Below are 23073 nucleotides of genomic sequence, written 5' to 3' on the forward strand. Positions count from 1 at the left end.
AAACATTTCCCTCCATCCCAAAATGAGTAAATGTGCAGCCTGCACACGCTGAGGTCAGTGCTGTACCCACCAGCCCACGAGGACTCTGAGCAAGGCAGCTTTGCAAAGCACATTCCCACCTTGCAGACAGACCCTGGGTGACCTCTGCTCCTACACAGGGGCAGAAAGGGCTTTAGTCTGGCTTCTTAGCCTGTGAGGGTAATAGAGGCTGGGCTAGATGGCCTCTTGAAATCCCTCCCACCCTGAATTCCACCAATCCCATGATCCTGCACAGCTAGCAAAGCATTCAAGGGCAGGACCTGCATGGTGAGCTGGGTCTGCTCATTCCTGTGGACCCCAAAGAGCTCTCTGAGGCTGTTTTCAGGCCATCCTGCTCTAAGGGCTGTGCTGCATCTTTGGCTGCCCTACCTTGCAGTTCTGGTTTCTTCCCAGACAGGATCTGGTAGAAGATGTGGTAGCTCCGCTCTTTGGGTTGCTGGAAAATCACTCTGGATTTTTCCAGAAGATCTAGAATGAAGGAGGGCAGAGGGGTCAGAGCAGGGCTTGTCCCTTCCCAGAGCTGAGCACAATGTGGGATGAATTCTCTCCCCAGGACAGCTACTCACAGATGTCAATGTCTGCAGAGGCCAATTTCCCTGAGGGACCAAAGTGGATCCGGATGAACTTGCCCTGAAAACACCCACAGGAGGTAAGTGCTGGGCTTGTCTACAGAGCTACAGCTCTGAACAGCCCCTAGAAACTGAATTCATTTTCCAATTCTTGAGCTTCTGCTGATGCCAGGCAATTTACTGAACTCTGTAAAGGGGTGAAATTCTCTGCTTTGCAATGTGAAGAAGCTCAAAGAGCATTGCCCAAGGGTTTAAATACCAGGCAGGCAGAAATTTCACTGACAGCAGCTAAACCCCTGTCCTCAGGTCTATTCTTACCACTGAGCATTCTGTGACACAGAGGCTGCCTGCAGCCCCTGCTCCGTGCTGGGCTCAGGGTCTCCCCCAGCAGTGCCTCCCTCCCCTGCAGGCACAGCAGAGCCAGGCTGGGCTCAGCAAAAACGGTGCTGCTTCCTGGAAGGGACACACTTGTCTGTCCCAGAGCACTCCAGGCTGTGCTCAGTGTCCCTCTCAGCCTGGTCCTGTCAGGGATGTCACAGGCTGTGACACCAGGGCACTTCGTGCTGGCCACCATTTGCTGCACTGGAAAACCAGAACAACGTGGCTCTGGCAGTCCAGTGCCGCTGGGAAGCAGCTCCATCTCCCTGCCACGTGCCTGTGGCGCCCAGGGCACAGTGCCACCCCCTGTGCATGCAGCCCACCCCAGCAGCCCCAGCTCCCTGCCCGTGAGCCACTCACAAAACGCGAGGAGTTGTCGTTCCTGATGGTTTTGGCATTGCCAAAAGCCTCCATGGCAGGGTTAGCCTCGATGATTTGATCCTCGAGGGTGCCCTGGGGGACAAAGCCAAAGGGTGTGTCACGCACACAGCCAGAGGGGATCTGTCACCAAGAGCAGGAGCAGTTTCAGAGGCTGCACTCCTCAGCTGTCCCGAGGTATCTCCGTTTATCAGCACAGCTGGGGTTTGCAGCAGTGCCCAAACCCAAATTGGTGAGCAGAGGGCCACAGGGCTGGCACCAGCCCCAGGCTGCTGTCCCCTCTGCACACAGCAGTCCTTGCCCCCTTTCTCAGGAGCTACACTATGCAAACCAAGACCAAGCTCATGTTGTCACAACAGGCTGAATCATTTCAGGCTCTCTGGCATCAGGCATTTCCTCTTCTACCAAACCAAAGTCTAGGGCAGCTCACATCAACAGCACATTGTGAAACAAGGTCCCTACACCAACAACGTGCATTGCAGGGTCCCAGTGTGATGGGAATACACCACAAGTGCCAGCTGCGTGATCTGCTGCAATACTGGGGCTCTCCTGAGCAAGCCCTAAGATGAATCCTCTCCTAACCTTGTTTTCCATGTGTGTTTCTCTGTTCAAGGATAGAGACAGCCTCTGCCTAATGCAGGTAAAGCAGGACAAGGATTTGAGGAGAGGAGCAAGAGACTGCTCCAGTCTGCAAGAGACTGCTACACCATATGGAGGATGGTGGGGTTTGACCCCTGCTACAGAGTTTGGTGCAACAAACATCTGCAGGACTTTTCACGGGAGCTTTGCCCATTCTCTGACACATTCCAATCACAGGGCTTTCCTCAGGTGGGGAACATCAGCTCTGGGCTCTGCCCACCCAGAGCCACCCTCTCTTTCCAATGCCAGAACCACAACTGCTCCCCACCTCTGCAGCTCAGATGTGTGAAGGACAAAACAGGGAGCAGCTGTGCATCACACAGTCACCAACACACTATCACCTGAGTATCCCTTGAGCTCTTATCTCTAAATTCAGCCTGGCCTGGGCTGCCCCAAGACCCACAGGTCCAGCCCCTGAGCTGTCTCACCCTGTTTGTCCCAGTGGACACTCGTGTGATGATGAACATCCCCAGGCAAGGGTGTGCACCAGCTAAAGGCTCAGAGAAACCAAGGATGTGTGAATGAGCCCTTGGGGCATTGGGAGTCACAGGGGCTGAACCTTTGCTGGGCTTCCTTGGAGGAAACACCTCAGAAATGTCCCCCAGGCAAGGACATCAGCTCTAGATAGAAATGTTTCTATCCAGAGTAATTATCCCTTGAAGGAGAGGCTGGAGTCAGAAAGGCAGAAAGAGATGAAACAGCAAAGCTTCCAGCTGTGGGAAGGAGGCAGATACAAAGCCAAGAGGAGAACTAAACAGTGCCCAGGTGCTGCTCCCAGACCTAAGGAGGAGGCCCCACACATCACCCCATCACAGATCTGTGGTGCAGCAGAACTCTGTCCTCAGCATTACAGAGCCCACAACACTTACCCCAGTTTTAGTGGCAAGAGCTGCCTAGAGAAAGGAGAGAAAATGATCTTTAGAAATCCAGAAAAGCCAGGCAAGAACCACAAGAAGCACGGTCAGAAAAGCAGGGCATGACCATTTAGTGCCAAAAAAAAAGCCCAAGAGAAAAAAAAATTTGGAGGATTAAACTTTATAGGAGAGGCCAAAAAGTTGTTAAATAGATTAGCTCAAGAAAATAAAGAAATGCATCAAAAAGCAAAAACAGTTAAATTCAAACTTGAAGAAGAGGAAAGAAAATAATGCTGAAGTATTGTTTGTCTGATACCTAAAGCAGCCAGTTTGCTTCCTCGAGAGGAAAGCAGGCTGGAGCCTCAAAGTATCCAGAAGAAATAAGCAATTGCAAGGGCAGCTCAAAAATAACCAGCACCAAAGAAACGCAAGATTCAAAACAAGAGCAAGAAAAGCACAAGGTAGAAAAGGGTCAAAATCAACAAAAGGAGGGGGAAAAAAAGGAGAAAATGCTGAAAAGCAAGGCTTAAAAGAGGCAAGGTGGGAAATGGAAGGTTTACTTCATCGCTTTAGTGTTCCTTAAGAGGATCACTGGGGTGTTGAAAGAGGAAGAGAAGAGAAAGAGAGCAACTGAAGCACCGCTTCCAGGCTGCACAGATTGAGCAGCCACATAAAAAAAAAAAAATCCATTTCCCCTTGAGCAGAATAATTTCAAGCCTTGCTTGTTCAAAAGTCAGGGAAAAGCCAAGCCCTGGGTGGGTCAGACCAAAACGCAAAAAGTTGGGGAAAAAGTAAGAAGAAAGGGGAAGGTGGGGAAAAAAATTAAATAACAAAAAAAGAAAGAAAAGAAGAAAACAAGAACTTGTTTGAAAAGAAGATCTTACTAATTTCTTGCCCGGTGTGTCGCCCAAGGCTGCGACAATGGCAAAGTACTGAATGACCCGCTTGGTGTTTACAGTCTTACCAGCACCAGATTCTCCGCTTAGAGTAACAGAAATACACAGAGAAGGGCATGAGGCAAAGAACATGCACAAATCCTCCGCTTAGAGTGACAGAAATACACAGAGAAGGGTATGGGGGAAAGAACAGGTACAAATCCTCTGCTTAGAGTGACAGAAATACACAGAGAAGGGTATGGGGGAAAGAACAGGCACAACCATCCCTGACAAGCCAAGCCTCGGAGGATGGTGAGGCTGCGGCTCTCGGGGGTATGAGGGGGTACGTGCTTGTGTTTGGGGTTTGCCCTCAGTGCCACACCAGCTCTGGCTGTCCGTGTGTCCTGGCAGGGCTCAGCCGGCCCTCAGTGCCACACCAGCTCTGGCTGTCCATGTGTCCTGGCAGGGCTCAGCTGTGGGCCTGGGGGCTGCAGCTCTCCGGGACCAGCCCCGGAGCTCTGAGCATGGCCGGCCTTGCTGGGCATGGCGGGGATGGCAGCAGGGGCACGGTGCCGGGGTGCAGGGTGCCCGCTGAGGGGGGCTGAGCTCATCCCTATAGTTAGTGCTGCTGTGCCATTGTAATCCCGGAGCACAAAGAGCCGGGGGGAGCGGGGCCGCCACCGGACACTCGCCAAGCATCTCTCCGCAGCCCCTGCCTTTCCTAATTAGGCCATGGCCGAGGCTAAAAATGTCCCTGGCTCCTGGCAGCGGCGGAAGGTCCTTTAGAGTCCTTTATATAGCCCTTATCTAGATGTCACTTGAAATCAACCTGGCCTCCACCCTCCCACATCACCCTTCTCCCTCCGGCCACCATGTCGCTGCGGCCTTGGCCTCCATCTCTGCTTTCCCCCGGAGGGTGCCGGGGCTCGGGGCGCTCCCGCAGCTGTCGGGGTGCGGGGGAGCCCGGCCCGCGCGGGGCTTTGTCACCTGGCACGGTGGCGGGGCAAGGGTGACAGCTGCCGCCACGGGGAGGGGACACTGCCGGGGGGGGCTGCTCTGGGCACAGGGTGCCCGTGCAAGGGAGCACAGCACGGGGATGCAGGGACACTTACGTGATGAGCATGGACTGGTTTTCACGGTCTGCAAGAGAAGGAGCCGGTGTTAAGCAGCGCTGCCGGGTGCCAGGAGCCCGGGTGGCCGGGATGGGGTCCCCCAGGGCAGGGCTTACTGCGGAGCATGTCGTTGTAGGCGTTGTCAGCGATGGAGTAGATGTGCGGCGGGGCCTCCGAGCGCCGCTTGCCCTTGTAGGCTGCCACCACGGGCGCCGTGTACACCGGCAGCCACTTGTAGGGGTTGATGGTGACACAGAAGAGCCCCGAGTAGGTCTGCAGGAGGAAGATGGGTAGATGAGGGATGTCCCAATGTCCCCTGACCTCCCCATCCCAAGGGTGCTGTGGGCTTACGTAGATCATCCAGTGGGAGTAGCGGCGCTTCAGGTTGTAGAGCACAGAGGCCTCGTTGAGGTGTGTCAGCATGGCCATGTCCTCAATCATGTCAAACTTGGGGGGGTTCATGGGTTGCACCTCGTCCTCCTTCACCACCCGTGTCTGTCAGAGGAGGGGGACACGTCAGAGGGACCCCAGCCCTCACCGAGCACCCTCTGCCCCAAAACCTGCCAGGTGGGGACAAAACCCTGACAGTCCCGTGCTGGGGACAGCCTTGGTGCCAGTGCCTGCTGTCATCCTGGCAGGGCTGCCCAACGTTCTGGGTGGCAGCCCCAGGGCAGCCCCAGCAGCACCCAGCCACAAAGCCCAGCTGGGGCAAGCACACCCAGGTTGTTCCCTCCTCAGGGAGAGGGTTGAGCTTGAGCTCAAGTTGTTGCTGAGCCTGACAGGGGGGTCCAAGTTATTGCCCCAAAATTTGCTTGACACCCCCATCCTGTGTTCTTCTTCCCAGCCTAAAAGCCCATGCCAGCGCTGCCTTTTGCTCCAAAGACATCCCTGGTTATTTGGGCAAACAGCTGAAGCCTGTGCTCCATCACTTAAAACTGGATTTATTTAATCCCACGAGACCAAGCACGGGGAAAATATCACGTTACGTATCTGGCCTGGATGGAGAAGCTGGATTTAGCAAATGGTCTTGTTAATAAAGACTAAATTAAATCTTTCAGAGGTTTATCTTTTTCATGGGTGAAGATGAAGCACGTGGTGTAAAAAGGCACCAGGTGTTAAAAGCAGGAGGGTACACAGAATGATAAGGGAGGGCTTTATGTCTCAAAACTTTCTGCTGGAAATTCTTATCCAGGGAAAGCTGATATAGTTTCTGATTTTGTAAATCCATGACAAATCATTAAAAAGACAGTTTCAAGAGGAAACAGCAAAAAAGGTTTTGGAAACTGCTCTGTTGTCAGAATTGGAAGGTGTTCTAAATATCAGAAGAAACTTCTAAAAGTTATAACTCCTCTATGACAAATTTCACTTTGGAGAGGGCAAATCTCTTTACTCACTTTCCAAAATTCTGACAAAAATATTTTCAAAGCCTTAACACTTTTCAAAAACAATTACATATATCTTTTTTCACATTTAGCATGCACAAATCGTTCTTAGTACTATTCTAACTAGAGAAGAAATAGAAATAAAGAAATCTATGATCTACTGCCTGGTGAGGTTCTTGTTCCTTTCCCCAGTTTCACACCAGTGTGCTCTGCAGTTAAATTGCAGGGTCATGAGACTTCCATAGTGAAGAGAGGAATATTAATTAAGCTCATTTGCAGCTAATTGCACTGGATATTATCTTGACAAATACCAGCTGGTCCTTGCTTGTTCTGCCACGGAAAGCTGGAGCCTCTCCGCCCGTCACAGCCTGTCCTCCCAACAGCTCACCCCACTGCAAATCTGGGCTAAAAGGAGCAGGAATTGGCCAGCTGGCCCCTTACCTGTTGTTCCAGGCTCCGGGATGAGCCAGGCACTGGTTCAGCATCACAAAGGGCTGTGCTGGGGGTGCTCCCCATCCAGGAGCTGTGCTGGGCCAGCCCCACCGTGTGTCCTGCAGGACACCCACAGGGCTGTGACAGCAACCCCTCGGTGGGAGATGCTGAACTGGTGCCACTCTTGGCAAGGAACTGGCCTACGTGTGCTGACACTGCCGTGTGTGTCCCCCCAGGGCACCACTGATCAGGGTTATCAGCAAGAGCTCCTGGCTTCAGACGTGATCCTGTCACACGTATCCCCCTCCACACACACTTGCTCTCCCTTGGAAAAGGAAAGGAATTTGCTTACTTCCTTATCTTTGGTTTCCACAGTGACTTTGCCACCAGAGCTTTCTTTTATTTCCACTTCGATATAGGCTTCTTTCTCATCTGGGATCCAAGCTCGCTTCTTCCCTGAAGGAAAGGAAAGGAAAGGAAAGGAAAGGAAAGGAAAGGAAAGGAAAGGAAAGGAAAGGAAAGGAAAGGAAAGGAAAGGAAAGGAAAGGAAAGGAAAGGAAAGGAAAGGAAAGACAATAGAGGTTGTAATGTAGGAGACCATGTGAGATTGTCACTGAAAGCCACATAAAATGCATTTTGATAAAGTGGAAGGACAGTGATTATTCTTTCCTATGTTCTTGGTCATAGCAGCTGGGATTTCTTTGCTTTCTTCATGTTTGGCAGCTTTTTACTTAGGTGGGGTCAACTTCTAGCCTGACAGAAATCTGCTGCCTTGCCTCGTGTGCCTGCACTCGAGAAGGGAAGAGAAGGGAAGAGAAGAGAAGAGAAGAGAAGAGAAGAGAAGAGAAGAGAAGAGAAGAGAAGAGAAGAGAAGAGAAGAGAAGAGAAGAGAAGAGAAGAGAAGAGAAGAGAAGAGAAGAGAAGAGAAGAGAAGAGAAGAGAAGAGAAGAGAAGAGCCTTCTCTTCTGCCAAACTGCAAGGAGCAAGTTGGGCCCTGGATCCCAAGCCATGGAAGAGCAGAGGGGACACCAAAATGAAAGAGCTGTAGAAGGCTTTGACACCAGTCCCCCAGCCCTCCTGTCCCTCAGGGCCAGGGGAGATGAAGGATCACCTCCACCCACACCTCAGCAAACCAGGGGAAAGTCAAAAACCTGCTTTTCTCACTTGTGAGATCTTTCTGCCCTCCAGGATGCTGGGGGTGATGCCTTGAGGAGCAGCACAGGGAGAGGGGCAGGGAGGACTCCTGGGAGAGCCACGGCAGAGAGGCAGGCTCGGGGACAGACCCGAGCTGTGCTGGGCTGGGGGACACACCCGGGCTGTGCTGGGGACACACCCGGGCTGGCCTCGGGGACACACCCGGGCTGGGCTGGGGGACACACCCGGGCTGGGCTGGGGATAGACCTGAGCTGTGCTGGGGATAGACCTGAGCTGTGCTGGGCTCGGGGACACACCCGGGCTGGCCTCGGGACACACCCGGGCTGGGCTGGGGACACACCGGGCTGTGCTGGGGGACACACCCGGGCTGGGCTGGGGACACACCGGGCTGGGCTGTGCTGGGGACACACCCGGGCTGGGCTGGGGACACACCGGGCTGTGCTGGGGACACACCCGGGCTGGGCTGGGGACACACCGGGCTGTGCTGGGGGACACACCCGGGCTAGGCTCAGGGACACACCCGGGCTGGGCTGGGGATAGACCTGAGCTGTGCTGAGCTCGGGGACACACCCGGGCTGGGCTGGGGACACACCCGGGCTGTGCTGGGGACACACCGGGCTGGCCTCGGGGACACACCCGGGCTGTGCTGGGGACACACCGGGCTGTGCTGGGCTCAGGGACACACCGGGCTGGGCTCAGGGACACACCCGGGCTGGGCTCAGGGACACACCCGGGCTGTGCTGGGGACACACCCGGGCTGGGCTCAGGGACACACCCGGGCTGTGCTGGGGACACACCCGGGCTGGGCTGGGCTCGGGGACACACCCAGGGTGGGCTCGGCAGCTCGGGGCTCTCTCTTACCATCGAACGGGACGGTCTGGAGCTTCAGCTGCTCCGTGTAGCTTTTCCGCAGGTACGGAGCAGCCTCCCCAAACTCGCTCATGTCCAGCAGGGACAGCTTGTCCATCTTGGGAGACTCGGCGGCAGCAAAGGAAGAGTGAAAGACACCTAAATGCTGAAAGGAGGGAAAGATAAGGGGTCAGTGCATGGGGAAGGTGCTCACTGCAGGGTTGAGAACCACAAGTGACAGGGTCACCAAAGAAGCTTTTGATTTTAGGGAGTGAGAGAAGACAGGGACAACAATGCTAGCTGATAAAAATTATATTAATAAGACAATTAATGATACTTTCCCTTCTGATGCTGCCATCCCCCCACTGGAAGTCCCAGCTGGGTGAGCTGGAATCACTTTGCTGTCAAACTCCACATTCCCACTTTAGGTGAGATTGTCAGTAACAGCTCTTTCCTTGATAGCTCAGCTACAACCCATCCCAGCTCTACAGACCCGCTGGAGCCCTGGTGCCCTGCACAGACCCAGGGCTATTCTACTGAAGCAAGATAAAAGCAAGGCTGGGTGTATTATCTCTGGGAAGAACTTCTAGAAGGCTGCTGTGGCAGCTGCTTGGAAAAGCACTTTTATGACTGTGCTTCTTAATATCCATCTAATGCAGTGCCACCCTGCAAAGCCCTGGAATGCCGCTGCCATCACGGATGGAGCCACAACTTGGCAAAACACACAGTCCTAAGCAAAAATGCTGATGATCCAGGTCTGTCCCACCCTCCCCTGTGCCAGCAGATCCTCTGGGATCAGCCACCCTGCAGGGGTGAAGCGGGTTAGTACAGGGGACACGCGTGCACACAGACATGCTCTGTATTACTGACCTTGGTGCTAGGACTGAGTGGCTCTGTGCATGCTGCAAAGCCCCTTTTTATTGTGTCTGTCAAGGTCAGAGTGGGAAAAGATATGTCAGAAATTCCCATGTGTCATGTCCACACAGCTCCATTGGTGCTGCTGTCCCACTGCCCGGACAGACACAAAAGGCAAACTTCACTTTTATCTCTCTGCAAATGCAGCCTGGTTATTTTTATTCCTGTATTGTCAGGCGACTACAAAGGCAGAGTGAGAGACTGCAGCTTGGGAAGGCAGCACAGCCCTCCCAGCCTGCTCTGCCTGCTCCGGTGAGGAATGAGAGCTCTGCCAGTTTCTCCTGCACCTGAGCACTCAATCCTGCTGCTCCTGCCTCCCACCATGCCAGGGGAGCTGCTGCTTGGGGGCATGTGTGTGGCTGCTGCCTTTTCCAGCTGGAACATCCCAGCTTCTCACTCAGCTCTGCTTTAGCTTCTCCCAGACAGACTTTCTGGAAGGGGAAGGATCCTGGGGCTTGATCCTCCAGGTTCTGCCCCCTGAACTCCTCACCTTGGCACGGGAGCTGGTTTTGTGGCCAGGCCAAGTTCTTAATCTCTCAACAGAGAGGTTGCTGGGTTTCCTGCACACCATTTTCCCCAGAGGTGCTGTGTACAGCCTGGAGCACACCTCCATCCTGGCAGCACCACCATGGGCTGCCCAAGATGAGAACAGGACACCCTGGGGCTGTGCCAGCTCAAGGGAAAGCCATTTAGCTGCTGGCATCCAAAGTGCAATGAGGTTTCTACCCTGGAGAACCAGGGCCTGTGACTGCAGGGTTTGATATTTATTCCCCATTCAGCACCTCTCTCACCCCAGAGTAACTTGGGGCTGCTGTAGTGGGGGAAACTGAGGCAGGGAGTGGTTAGGGATCAGCTGTGCAGTGCTGTGCCCAGGCTGGATGTGGCACAGGCTCTGTCACAGCCAGAATAGCAGCACCAGAGGCTGCTTTGGGCGTGTGGCTTCAGCCTGGGCACACAGCCGAGGCTGCAGAGGGATTTTTGCAGCCCCAGCACCTGCCCTGAATGCAAGCCCCAGCCATAGTCAGTCTTTCCATCCAGCACTCAGGGTTGCTGCTACACCCCCCCAGTCTGGGTTCCCAGTGCCATCCTCTCTGCACCCCCAACAGAAAGGTCCCTGCCCTCCCACCCTGCTTTGGAGAGATGTCTGGGAGATTCATGGGGTGAAAGAATGTGGGAAATAGTAAAGGTAAGATTTTCAGAAAGCTGGAAAAGCAGGCTTTGGAAACAGAAAGAACAGAGAATCAGTTACAGCTGTGAAGTCTGAAGGTAGAAAAAGTTACAATAGTTTAGCAAGTAAGGACATAAAGAAGAGTTTGAGAAAACCTCCAGACACAGAGGAGGACTGCAGAGCCAGCCCCTGTGGGCTGAGCCCCAGAGGGAGGAAGGCTGGGCTCAGGGGTGGGTTGATGTCAGTGCTTTGCAGGGTGCCAGACTCCCCCAAGAACTGAAATGCTGCCATGGAGGGGAATCTGTAGCATGAACAAGGCCTTGGGTGCAGAAGGATAAAATGGGGTGCAGGGCCCCATCCCCGTGTCCCATGTGGGCACTCCTCAGCAGGTTAGTGTTCAGGAGTGCAGCTCCTCATCTGGATTTGTGAGCAGCTGGTGCAGAGCTGGACTCCACCAACACATCTGCTGCAGCCCCCCAGGGGAGACCACGGGGACACCAGTCCTGAGGTCCCTCTTGACCATGGCATGCTCAATCTTGCCAAGATGGCAGAGTTCCAGCAACCTGAAGAGCCAGAGGCTCTGGGGGACCACAGAGCCCTCTGAGGTTACCCTGGTGGTCTTCTGCCTCTCTGTCCTGGGCTCGGGGTCAGGTTTCCACCCACTCCCTGGAGGGACTCAAGGCTTTGGTGGGTCCTGTGCCAAGTACCTTTGCCACAAGTGCCCAGCAGTGGGATGAGCCCTTGGCCCAGCCCCACCAGCTGGCCCAGCCTCACACATTCTTCTCAGGGCATGTACTCACCCCACACTCTGCTCACCCTCTCCCTGCCTTATCTTTAAAGAGATTTTATTTTCGGAGATTCCTCCTGCAGTTCCTTCTGTTCGCCTCGGTTCCTCTCCCTCTTTGAAGAGCTTCCAGCAGGGTCCATCAAAGGCCAGGCAGATTTGTAGAAGAGGAAATGTGAATTGGTCACTCCAGCAGCTGCTGAAGGGTTCTTCCTCCAGGTTTGGGTGGTTTTGGCAGGTTTGGTGTTTGTGATGTGGTTTTTCTGGATGGTGGGGAGCTCATCCTTGTATGGTTGGCAGGGCCTGAGCTGTGTCCTGCTCAGGCAGGTGGGACAGGGCAGTAGGATCCTATGGACCTCTCAAAAAATCCCATGGTAGAATGAGGAGCTCATGGCTTCAGCCTGAGCAGAGGGGAGTTTTCTTTAGGTGGCTCTAGCCCAGAGTGAACAACATGCCCAAACGACTCCCCAGCCCTGCACACCCACCCTCAGCAGTGAGACCATCTCCCCTGACCACTGAGACACCTCTGCTCTTCCCCTGGGCTCTGTGCTTGGTGTTGGTGCCCCACAACGTGATGGAAAAGGAGAGGGGTCCTCCTGAGGGCTGGACAAGCCTCTCCCCATGGGACAGGGCACCACCAGCACCAGACAGCAGAGCTGCCCCTTCAGTGAACGTTTTGTGGTCAGACCAGCTCCTACCCGGCCCTGGAGAGCCAGGAGGGTGCCAGGGGCTCAGCCACCCTCTCCAGAGAAATCCCCTGGCTGCTCCCTGACCCCCAGCAGGAATGTTTCCCATTAGCAGGCTCTGATAAGGGGCAGGAAGGAGAATTACTGTCCGTGTCGGCCAGCTCACTAGAGGTTTCCACACTTAACATATCCCCACTATCAGCTCCCTGAAATGCACTGGAGGGGGGTGCAAAGGCAGCTGATTAGATAAAGACAATCTGCAGAGGGGCTATTTCAGGCATATTTCCATGGAGTGGGAATGTCTGCTTGCAGGAGGTGACAGGCCAGTGCTGCCAGACCGCTCACATCCCTCCAGCTCAGCCTGGCCATGCAAGGCCCCCTCCAAGGCAAAGCCCTGTCCCAGCAGGGTGACAGAGACAGCAGCCACCAGCCCAGCACAGCCCCCTCAAAGTGAGCAGGACATGCTGCTGCTGACAGCCCAAAGCTAAGGTGCTCCTGTGGGGTTTAGGATGGGGATCCCCTCATCCCACAGCTCTTCCCACCATGGAGCTGCCTGGATGTCCCTCCCTGGGGACAGTGCTGGACCCATCCTGAGCTGGCTGTCCTGCCTCTCTGACCCTCCATGAACACACACACAAAGCTGCTGCTGCCATGAGCACCCTCCTGCAGTGATTCCCACCTTGCCTGAGCAGCACAGGCATGTTGGCGGCTGACCCTCCACACAGGAGCCTCCAAAATGAGTATCAGGAATGAGAAAGTACCTGGAAGAGACATGGCATGAGGAATTATTGTATAGAGTTAGCAAGAAAAGTCACACACAGGCATGGAGAGAATGAGTGTCCAGACATCTTCCACTGGGAAAATTGGAGATGTTTTGTTTGTTTGCCTTGAATTTTCCAGCTTTGAGGTTCTGGGGGTTTTCTTTAGAGGATTGCCATGATGAAGCAGCTTGTAGGAATGAAGGTTGTACTGAACACTGCAAAATTACAGGAATATGTGAGCCTCCAGTGAGGTTTTGGCAATGCACTTCAAAAAAATGAGGGTAAAGAGAATCTTGCCCTGTTCATCTGAATACTTAATAGCACCTTAATTGCAGCTGGCCTGCCAGGACAGACCCTGGAACACGGCAGCCTTTGGAAATCATGACCAGCAGCTGCCTTGGAGGCTGCAAGGGAGGGGCAGGGGCTGATCAGAACCAGAGCTGGGCTGCAGTTCTGAACTGTGGGCACAGTCTGGCCCTGCAGTGCCTCAGCTGCTCTGGTTTTGCCTGTTTACCAGTTTTCATCTGCTGTGAGATCTGGAGCAGATTTGGGAGATTTTTGGAGGAGGTTGGTGAGTGTTATCCTGCACATACACACCAAGGCCACCCAACCAGTTCCTGGGGCAATCCCATCCCAGCCTCCTGCTATCTCCATCCCTCTTGCAGCTTCTCCCTCACTCCATGGGAAGCATCCTCACTGCTCTGGGTCATCAATCCTCAATGAGATTGAGCTCAGTCCATCTCATGGCAGGGGACAATTGTTTAAAATGGAGTGGCAACAGGCGTGGGAGCTCCTTATGGGATCTGCTCAGCTTGGACCTTTCTCAAGACCCAGGAGGGAGGAATATTGCTGCATGTCCTCACATCACAACAGGAGAACTTCTCACTATGGCACATCAGCCAAGATGTGCTTTTCTGTTTAAAACCACAGTGAATGTCTAGTTCCAGGTATCCAGTCTCTAGTCTGAACTGCAGACAGCAGCTTTCCCCTCTAAACCATCCCCTGTCCCTTAACAAGGCTCTGTCCTATGGCTTTTGGGCTCTGGGTTTTCCTGAGCACCCCAGCACAGCAGCTGAGTTGGACACACAGACACACACAGACACACACACATATACATACACAGAGTCCAGGCTCCCACCCACTTGCTGGCTGGTTGTTGGATTATGGCAAAAAAAAAAAACCCATAATCCAACATCCGGGAAAAAAAAAAAAAAAAAAAGCATAATCAGAAAAAATAATAATCCAGCAGCTAGTAAGTGAAATAACCCTCCCTAGAACTCTGTAAATCCCTCCTGAGTGGCAGTGGAGGGACAGGCTCTGATCTTTGCTCTGTGACAGGGACAGCACCCAGGGCATGGCTGAAGCTGTGTCAGGGAGGCTCAGGCTGGATACCAGGGAAAGGCTCTTCCCCAGAGGGTGCTGGCACTGCCCAGGCTCCCCAGGGAATGGGCACAGCCCCGAGGCTGCCAGAGCTCCAGGAGCTGCCAGGGATGCCCAGGGTGGGGCTGTTGGGGTGTCTGTGCAGGGCTGGGGCTGAGTTTGATGAACCCAGTGTGTCCCTCCCAACTCAGGATATTACAGAAGCTCCCTGAGGCAGTAAGGACTGGTGTTGGGGGGATTTGGGCCCAGGAGCAGCTGCTGGGTCCCTGCACTGGGGCTGTCCCTGCAGGGTCCTTGCTGGCAGAAGGGGATCCTCACCCCTGGCTGGTCCCCACTCTGAGGCCTTGGCACAGCTCAGGGGAGCAAAGGTGCAGCCTGGCACAGCAGGCCCGTTTGCCACCCCTGGTGCTCCTGCCCCTCTGGCAGACAGGCTCAGGTTATTTATACCTCACCCACAGCCACTTCATGGCACAGAAGGGTCTGGTGGAAAAGCCAAGGAAGTGAAATTACTTTGGGGAAGAAATGACACTACCCACTTATAAATAAACCCGGGTTTCATTGATCTTTTAGATGCTCCCTTGGCAGAGAGTCCAATGTCACCGCTCCAGCAATGCAGACAATACTGGGGCATTGTTTTATTCTCAGTTACACGGGAAGGGACAGCACCAGCTGCCGTTCTATCTTTAGCCCATGAGAGCACCCTTCAATTGTTCTGCACTTCAAACAATAGCCCCACGTGGGGGAGAGGAGGATTGCTGGCTTCACCACAGCGTTTTGCATCGAAATGCAGCCTCAGAGACAGCAGATTTCTGTCACTGTCACTTCTGTCACCTGGCAGAAGCTGGTGCTTAAACCACAAAGAAGCCAGGGTTCCAGAGTGTCTTGTTTTTCTTGTGGATGATGGGCCAGCAAGAGGTTTGGCTCCCCGAGGAGATCTTTGAACTCTCTTCCATGAAAACAGCCCTATTGTTCTGTCTTTAGAGTCTGGTGCTGGGCATCACATCATCTCCTCCTGCCGTGCCTTTGGGGCTGCTCTATTCCAAGCACTGTTTTCTGCACTGATGCCCACATATCCTGATGTAAAACAGAGCTGCCCAAAACCTCAGGCTGAGCTACATCGGTTTCTCTGCAGCTGGAAATGCAAAGGAGAACCCAGAGGGACTTTGTGTTTTTTTTTTTCCCTATTCCAGGGTACCAGGGAAGCGAGTGTGTGAGGGATGAGCAGTTCCTTGGAGGCGAGGAGGGGCAGGCAGTGCCCGGCTCTGCACCCACTGGCAGCTGCAGGGTATCGAATGCCCTCGGTGCAAAGCTTGGCACTGCCGTGGGCAAGCGAGCTGCTGCTGCCTCTGGTGGCTCTGCCCCTGCTGGTGCCCTCGGGCACGGCCGGGGGAGCTGCGATGTGTAAGCGAGATGAGAACTGACTTTAATTTCTGACACCAGGATGTTGTCTGATAATTCTGAGGAATCAAATTTGTCAGGTGAAGAGAGGGACCTTTCTTTGTTGCAAGTTGTCACGTTATGTAGGTCTACACCGAAAACAAATTGGCTGATGCAACATCTAAAAGCATACTAGTGACTTCCAGCAATATGAGCTTAACAGAGTATTTATTGATACATTTTGCTTTTAAAATCTCAGTACTTATGTTGACACAAAGGTTACGGAGATTATGGACCATCCATCCCTAAACATTTATTTCTCTTATCTTGATTCCACCTATAGAGAAGCACTACATGACTTCTTCCAGTCCCTCAAAACATTAGAATTCCTTTAACTCTGTTTTAAAAATTATAAGTTTACTTGGTATTACCATGGGTTCTGTTTAGTTGGTTGACTGTTCTAAAAGATATCACATAAATGTGCATCTATATCTATAAACAAGCTAAAAGAAATCGGTGTTTTTGAAGGGTAGTAAAGGTCTTTACACTGATTGAACAATACAGAAACCAGGTTTGAACGTGACTGCTTGCCCAGGAGATGTACCTGCTGCCCAGGGGATTTACCTGCTGCCCCTGGGATGTGATGTACCTGCTGCCCAGGGGATTTACCTGCTGCCCCTGGGATGTGATGTACCTGCTGCAGAGCTGCTGTTCTCGTTGTCAGGCTCGGCTCAGGGAGGACAGCAGGGTCATGGCACAGCTATTCATTCCCCCACCCCGCTGTGGCCGAGGTTGTCTCGAATTTCAATTGTCTGAGCGCAAGGCAGCCTTTGAAAGGGGATGCGACAGCCCAAAGCCACAAAGCCCATCTTTGAAGGCTCTTTAACAGGGAGAGGAGAGGTTTACAAATATAAAATGCTTTTCTTTAAACTTTGCATGGCTCTATATTTAGCAAATAAAGATAATGCCCCAGTTGCTGTTGTTCATCTTTTGTTGCATGGAACATGCCAAATACTTACCATGTCTGCCATATTTTTTAATGATTCAGCCTCCTCTGAGCTGCATTGCAGCTCTCTCACCCTGCAGCAGAGATTATGAGCAATCTGCATGTACAAATCCTCCCTGGGCTACTGGATTACTCTGAAAAAAATCTCATTCTCCAGAGTCAATTGGGAAAACAAGACAGAAAAGGCAAGTCACAGCTCTCTATAAAATACTTCTCCTATTCTGAGCAGGGTGCATTAATTCCAGGAACTCCCAAGGAAAGGGCAGGGCTTTTTTCTTCAGCTTTTTGCAATGAATTTGAGATTATTTTTGCAATGATTTGCTTAGAAACTGAAGCTTTTTATGCCCTTTCTCAGAGCAAACATCATGTAGGGGAGATAGAGAACCCTGAACAGGACTGAGGATTGAGAAGGGAAATGCTTCTGTTTGAGAAAACTTTGTATTTCTGCACCCTTATTAAAATTTGTTCCTCACTTCTGGTGGGGTCTGAGCTGGATCCTGGCCCAGGGCAGTTTTCCAGTGAGATAAGACTGAATTACCAGCTGCCAAATTCACAGCATGGATCTGTATTTATTAAGGTGTGAATCCACAGTTACTGATGGACGGGGCAGCAGAGAGGAAAAAGGAAGAGTAGGATTCTGTGCCCAGAAAACAAACAGGGTGGGTGTTTATAGAATCACAGAATGGTTTGGATTGGGAGGGACCTTAAAATTCACCTCATTCGAGTCCCTGTCACTTCCATATCCATGTCCATGTCCCTTCCACTAGACCAAGGTGCTCCAAGCCCTGTCCCATCTGGCCTGGAACACTTCCAGGGATGGGGAACCTGTGCCAGGGCCTCACCACCCTCACAGAGTAGAATTTATTCCCAATATCCCATCCAACCCTGCCCCCTGGCAGTGGGAAACTCATTCCTCTGGTTTTGTCACTCCATCCCTTGTCCAAAGTCCCTCTGCAGTTCTTGGAGCCCCTTTAGGCACTGGAAGGGGCTCTGAGGTCTCCTCAGAGCCTTCTCCTCTCCTCTCACACCCCCAGCTCTCCCAGCCTGGCTCCAGAGCAGAGGGGTTTCTGCATCTTCATGGCTCTGCTCCAACCTTCCAGGAGAGCTGTAACTACAGAGCTTCATTCTGGTGACAGATCCCAAAGAATAGAGCTAAAAGGCTCAAAATGACCTGGACAGCTCCTGGCACAAGTAGCAGGATGAAGAGCCAGTCATGTCCCAGCCTGTCCAACAGTGATGAACTCTGTGGAGGGTGACCAAAGGCAAATGTGACAACAGGCACTGTCCAGCTTGCTGGAGGCACATCCCAGAGTCAGGGCTGCCTTCTCATCCTCCTCTTAGTGTGTCCCACTTCAAAGTGCCCTCCTGGGATTTTCCCTTGCTGCCCCATGCTGGTAGAGAAGACAGAAAAAAATAAGTATCCAATGTCAGCACTCTAGAGTCAATTAAATAATCTAAAATCTCTCAGTTTAGTGACTGCAGGATCTGAGCATCATACATGAATTCACTCATCCCACTCCCAAAGCTGTACTAGTAAAAACTGAAGTCCAAAGATGCAGATGTCAGGCTGGTTCTGTTGGCTACACAAGCATCACACACGCATCTCCTCACCAGCCATCAATGGTTTCAAACTTTTATAACACCATTCCAAAGGCCGTCAGGGGCTGAGCAGAGTCAATGAGGGTCCTGCTTATTCTCTCTCTCACGATGGGGCACAGGGTGTTTGTAAAGTACTACTAAGTAAACCGCAAACCCTGCGGAAGCTGCGGGCCGGGGTGGGAGCGGACAGCGGCAGCAGCAGGGTTGGGTGCGGGAACAGCAGGGTTTGGTGCGGGAACAGCAGGGTTTGGTGCGGGAACAGCAGGGCTTGGAGCGGCAGCAGCAGGGTTTGGTGCGGGAACAGCAGGGTTTGGTGCGGGAACAGCAGGGTTTGGTGCGGGAGCAGCAGGGTTTGGAGCGGGAACAGCAGGGTTTGGTGCGGGAACAGCAGGGTTTGGTGCGGGAACAGCAGGGTTTGGTGCGGGGCCGGCCCGGCTGTGGGTCCGCAGGCGGAGCGGGCAGGACGGGCCGGGCCAGGGGCCGTGGAGCGGAGCAGCCAAGGCAGGAGAGCGCCGGGTGCGGGCCCGGGCTCCGCTCCCTGAGGGAGCGCTGAGCAGGGCTGCAGGGAGCGCTGAGCGGGGCTGCAGCGAGGACAGCGCCAGCGCGGCGGGTGAGACGGGCCGGCAGGGCTGCGGCAGCCCCAGAGCCTCCAGCAGGGCCGGCCGAGCCCCGGGGCTGGCCTCGGAGCCTGCAACGGGGCCGAGCCGAGCCCTCGGAGATCCCCCGGAGCCTCCAGCGCTGCAGAGCCCAGCAGAGCCCCCAGGGCTGCCCCCGGAGCCTCCAGCGGGGCCGGCCGAGCCCTCGGGCTGCCCCCGGTGCTGCCGGCCCCCTGCTCCTGCCTGCCCAGGGGGGCAGCGCCTGGGGGAAGCTGCCCGGGAAGGGGCCGAGTTCGGGCACTGCTGGGCCCCGGGCTCGTTGCACTCGTTGCTGTGTGAGCCCGCAGCCCTGCCCTGCCCATCGCCCCCGCCGGGGCTCGGTGCCAGCACCCAGCGCTCCCACAGCGACCCTGCAGCCACCGCGGGCACCGGCACCCGCAGGCCCCGGCCCAGCACGGCCAGCGCTGGGCCCTCCAGGCCCTACCCGAGTGGGGCACAGGGGCTGAGGCCGCTGCGGGCAGGGCAAGGATCCCCTCGCTTGGCTTTTTTCTCTTGAACAATCCGGGCACAAAGCTGGTGGGGAAGCAAAGGCTGGAGCCTTTGGGGGCTCCAGGCCTTTAACATCGGCCGCTGCAGCTGCATAATCTGCTCCCCAGATCCTGGCTCCGGCTGCTCCCAATGCTGTGATGACCTTCAGAGTGTGAATGTGGATTTTGTGTCCCTGTGGCCTGATGCTGGCTCGGCCCAGAAGTCCCCGTGGCCAAATGTTTCCTGCCTGCTTTGGTGACATCGCTGCAGGGGCAGCTGCTGTCAGAGCCCCCTCTCTGCTGGTGACAGCTTTGCTCTTGGGGACACCGGTCTGCAGCAGCCCAGGAACACGAGTAGTGCCCAGTTCCAGGAGTGGCATCAGTGGGACCCCCTGTGCACAGGGACCCCCAGCCCCAGGTGTCCATGCCAGCACCCCCAGGGACCTCCAGCCCCAGGAACCCAGAGAAAGTGGAAATCACAACTCTGCAAACACTGCTTGTGCCCAAAGAAAATGCAAAGAGAACTGTGACAAACAAGGACAATGTATTTACAGAAGAGGAGTAAAACCAACAAACTTATTTACATGATAAGAATCATTGTAACAACAACAATCTATAGAACATATTTACAGAAGGGTCCAAGAAAAAACAATCTTCAAAATGTATTTACACAAGACCCAATGAAATAACAACCTGTGAAACATATTTACAGAAGGCTCTATGAAATAACAATATTCATAACATGTTTACAGGAAACTATCAAAGAACAGCCTACAAAACATATGTACAAAATGAAGATTCCACAGCCAGCATCTCTGTCAGTTCTGGAAGAGAGGGAAGCAGCACAGGACCGTTCCAGCACAGCCCTGAGGGCTGTTCCCTGTGCCCCCAGGCTGGCACACGCTGGCACAGTGGCACTCTGCTGCCAGCACTGAGCCCAGCTGGGCTGGGAGCCAGGCCCCAGGAGCTGGGATGGGGCTGGTGTGGCCCAGAGCAAGCACAGGACAGGCTGGGGTGGTGTTTGTGCCACCACAATCCAGAGCCCCCTGGGCACCGTGTCCCTGAGCAGGGCACCCAGCCCAGCCCCAGCCTGGCAGCAGGGGACCCACCCTGCCTGTGGGCAGGGCATGGCCAACACCTGCCTGTCCTGTCCTGGGGCTCCATCTTCATCCCAGGATCATGGGCTCTTCCTCATCTTCCTCATCGACCTCCATGTCCTCCATTCTTCCTCCATAGCAACCTCCAGCTCCTCAACAAACTCTTCCACATCCACCTCCATCAGGGGCAGGGCATGGCCAGCACCTGCCTGTCCTGCTGTGGGGCTCCATCTTCATCCCAATATCATGGGCTCTTCCTCATCTTCCTCATCGACCTCCATGTCCTCCGTTTCTTCCTTCATCAAGCTCCACCTCCATCATTCCTTCATATATCCACTTCCATCTCCTCCTCTCCACCTGTCAGGCTGCAGCAGGAAGCCAAACCTCACAGTGGGGTCTCTGTTCCACACCATCCCCACTTTGCTCCAGCCTGTCTGGGCAGTCAGGGGTGCCCCCCTCCCTGGAATGGCACTGCACCTTCACTGGGGCAGCAGTGCACATCCTGCAGGGAAAATCCAGACAGCAGGAACAGCTCAGAATTGATGGACATACCGGGGAGCAGGTGACAAGTGACCACTGGCAGCAGGTGAAGGGTGTGCTGTGCTCGTTTCCAGCTGCTGTCTTCCAGTGCCATCTGGGAGCTGTGGTATCACCAGAATTCCAGGGCTGCTCTGCACTGGTGGATAAGGATTGTAAAATGATCAAATCCTTGAATGATTACACTTAGAAGGACCCTAAAGATCATTCCATTCCAACCTGAACAACCTCCCAGCAGCCCTGAGGTTGCTCAGGGCCCATGGAACCTGGCCTTGAATGTTCCCAGGGATGGGGCATCCACAGCCTCTCTGCACACCCTCAGAGTAAACAATTTCCTCCCATCATCAAATCTAAACCTACTCTCTTTCAGTTTGATCCCATTGCCCTTGTCCTGTCATCACAGTTCCTGACAGAGTCCCCCCACACTGCCCTGTAGCCCCTTCACACCCTGGGAAGGTGCTGGGAGGTCTCCACACAACCTCCTCTTCTCCAGCCTCAACAGCCCCAGCTCTCTCAGCCTTTCCCCATGGGGAAGTTCCCCTCAGGAACTTTGTGGCCTCCTCTGGAGCTTCAACAGCTTCTTCTGTCCTGGTGGAGCCCCAGAGCTGCAGGCAGCCCCACAGGCACAGAGAGAGGAGCAGAGAGGAGCAGAGTCCCCTCACTGCCCTGCTGCCCAGTGTGGGGTGAGCCTGGCACACGGGGGGTCTGGCTGCCAGGGCACAGGGCTGGCCCCTGTTGGGATGCAAATGTGAGGCTGCTGTCCAGCTCTTGCTGCCTCGGCTGCACATGAGCATCACACCCCATCTCCTCACCAGCCATCCATGGCTTCAGACGTTCCTAGCACAGGTGACAAACCAACTCCAGCCCTGCAGTTTTGGTTGGAGCCGCACGGTTCTGTCCTAAATGAGCTGTGAAAATGCTCAAGTCATTCTATTATTTCAGTGGATGCACAAATGTTTGCCTTGTGATGACAATAAATCTTGTTTCTTTTTACACTGTTGGAGGTACCAACACAAGGTTGTCCCATTTCATTACACTTATTCAGAGGACAGACAAACTTAGGACTGACAGTTCGTCTGCACATTGAAATAAAAAAGTAGAAAGGACCTGTTTGGGTTTGATTTATTTACATCCAACTTCTGCTTGTTCCTAATAGAAAATTAACCCTCTCGATTTCCCACACTGTCATTTCAAGCCCTTTTGTTGGGAATTGAATGTCCTGTAAGTACATGAAAGGGTTCTGAGACCTGCTCTTTGCCAGGCATCCCCAGGTGAAGAGGCCCAAAGATTCCCAGTCTTGGCTCTGTGTGACATGAGGGCAGAGAGCACAAAGCCACGGTCACAGGGCCAGAAAAACCTCAGCACTGTGCCCCAGGGCACCCAGAACACTGCTGAGAACCTGGGAGCACCTTCCTGCAGGGCACATGGCCGGGACATCCCCCGGGGACACCGGGGAGCACGGCACAGCTCCATGGGCACTACAGGGGACATCAGCCCTGGGGCTGCACAGGGAACCCTCGGCCAGCCCTTCTCAAAGGCACCTGCGTGAGGAACAGGGCAAGAAACGGAAAACAGAACAATATTCCAAATTCCCTTCCTCAGGCAGGTCCGCAGTTGCTCTGTTCTGCCCCGCCTGCCCAGGGTGCATTCAGCTCCCGTGAGGGCAGCAAGGGCGGGGAAGGTTCGCACGGAATTACAGGATCGGTGATGTTGGAGAGGGCCTCTAACAACAATCCGCCCACCGTTTCCATGGCTCTGGGCTCCCAGCAGCTCTGGCCCCGAGCAGCCGCCGCACGCAGTGGGCGGATTTCACGAGCCGCTTCTTCAGCAGCCTCGTCGCCCTCGTGATGTCGCGACATGGCGTCACACCGCCGTCACACAGCCCGGCGCGTGCGCGCTGCGCGCTCCCGACGCGGCTCCTCCTCCTCCCGCCCCCGCTGCGCGGCATCGCACACGAGGGGCGCTTTCACCACACTGA

At 54.1% G+C, this 23073-nt stretch overlaps 1 protein-coding gene across 3 annotated transcripts in view; it reads right to left on the reverse strand.

Annotated features, from left to right (window-relative positions):
• The window catches only part of LOC134426854 (myosin-7B-like), a 34006-nt gene extending 24360 nt beyond the window's left edge, over positions 1–9646 (reverse strand). Inside the window, exons 1-11 of one of the 3 annotated variants that reach the window (XM_063172167.1) lie at positions 9533–9646; positions 8675–8828; positions 7011–7114; positions 5196–5339; positions 4961–5117; positions 4845–4872; positions 3742–3838; positions 2873–2896; positions 1347–1439; positions 606–669; positions 409–507 (exon numbers count right to left, since the gene is read on the reverse strand). In XM_063172167.1, coding sequence (XP_063028237.1) covers positions 409–507; positions 606–669; positions 1347–1439; positions 2873–2896; positions 3742–3838; positions 4845–4872; positions 4961–5117; positions 5196–5339; positions 7011–7114; positions 8675–8828; positions 9533–9631 — 1063 coding nt within the window. In that variant the 5' untranslated portion in view covers positions 9632–9646. Of the gene's footprint in view, positions 1–408; positions 508–605; positions 670–1346; positions 1440–2872; positions 2897–3741; positions 3839–4844; positions 4873–4960; positions 5118–5195; positions 5340–7010; positions 7115–8674; positions 8829–9532 lie in introns of those variants that run through there. The other 2 variants (XM_063172168.1, XM_063172170.1) reach the window with 2 other exon arrangements.
• Between the last annotated feature and the right edge of the window lie 13427 nt (positions 9647–23073).

Source organism: Melospiza melodia, chromosome 19 (genome assembly GCF_035770615.1).
Source record: "Melospiza melodia melodia isolate bMelMel2 chromosome 19, bMelMel2.pri, whole genome shotgun sequence".
Taxonomy (NCBI): Eukaryota; Metazoa; Chordata; class Aves; order Passeriformes; family Passerellidae; genus Melospiza; species Melospiza melodia.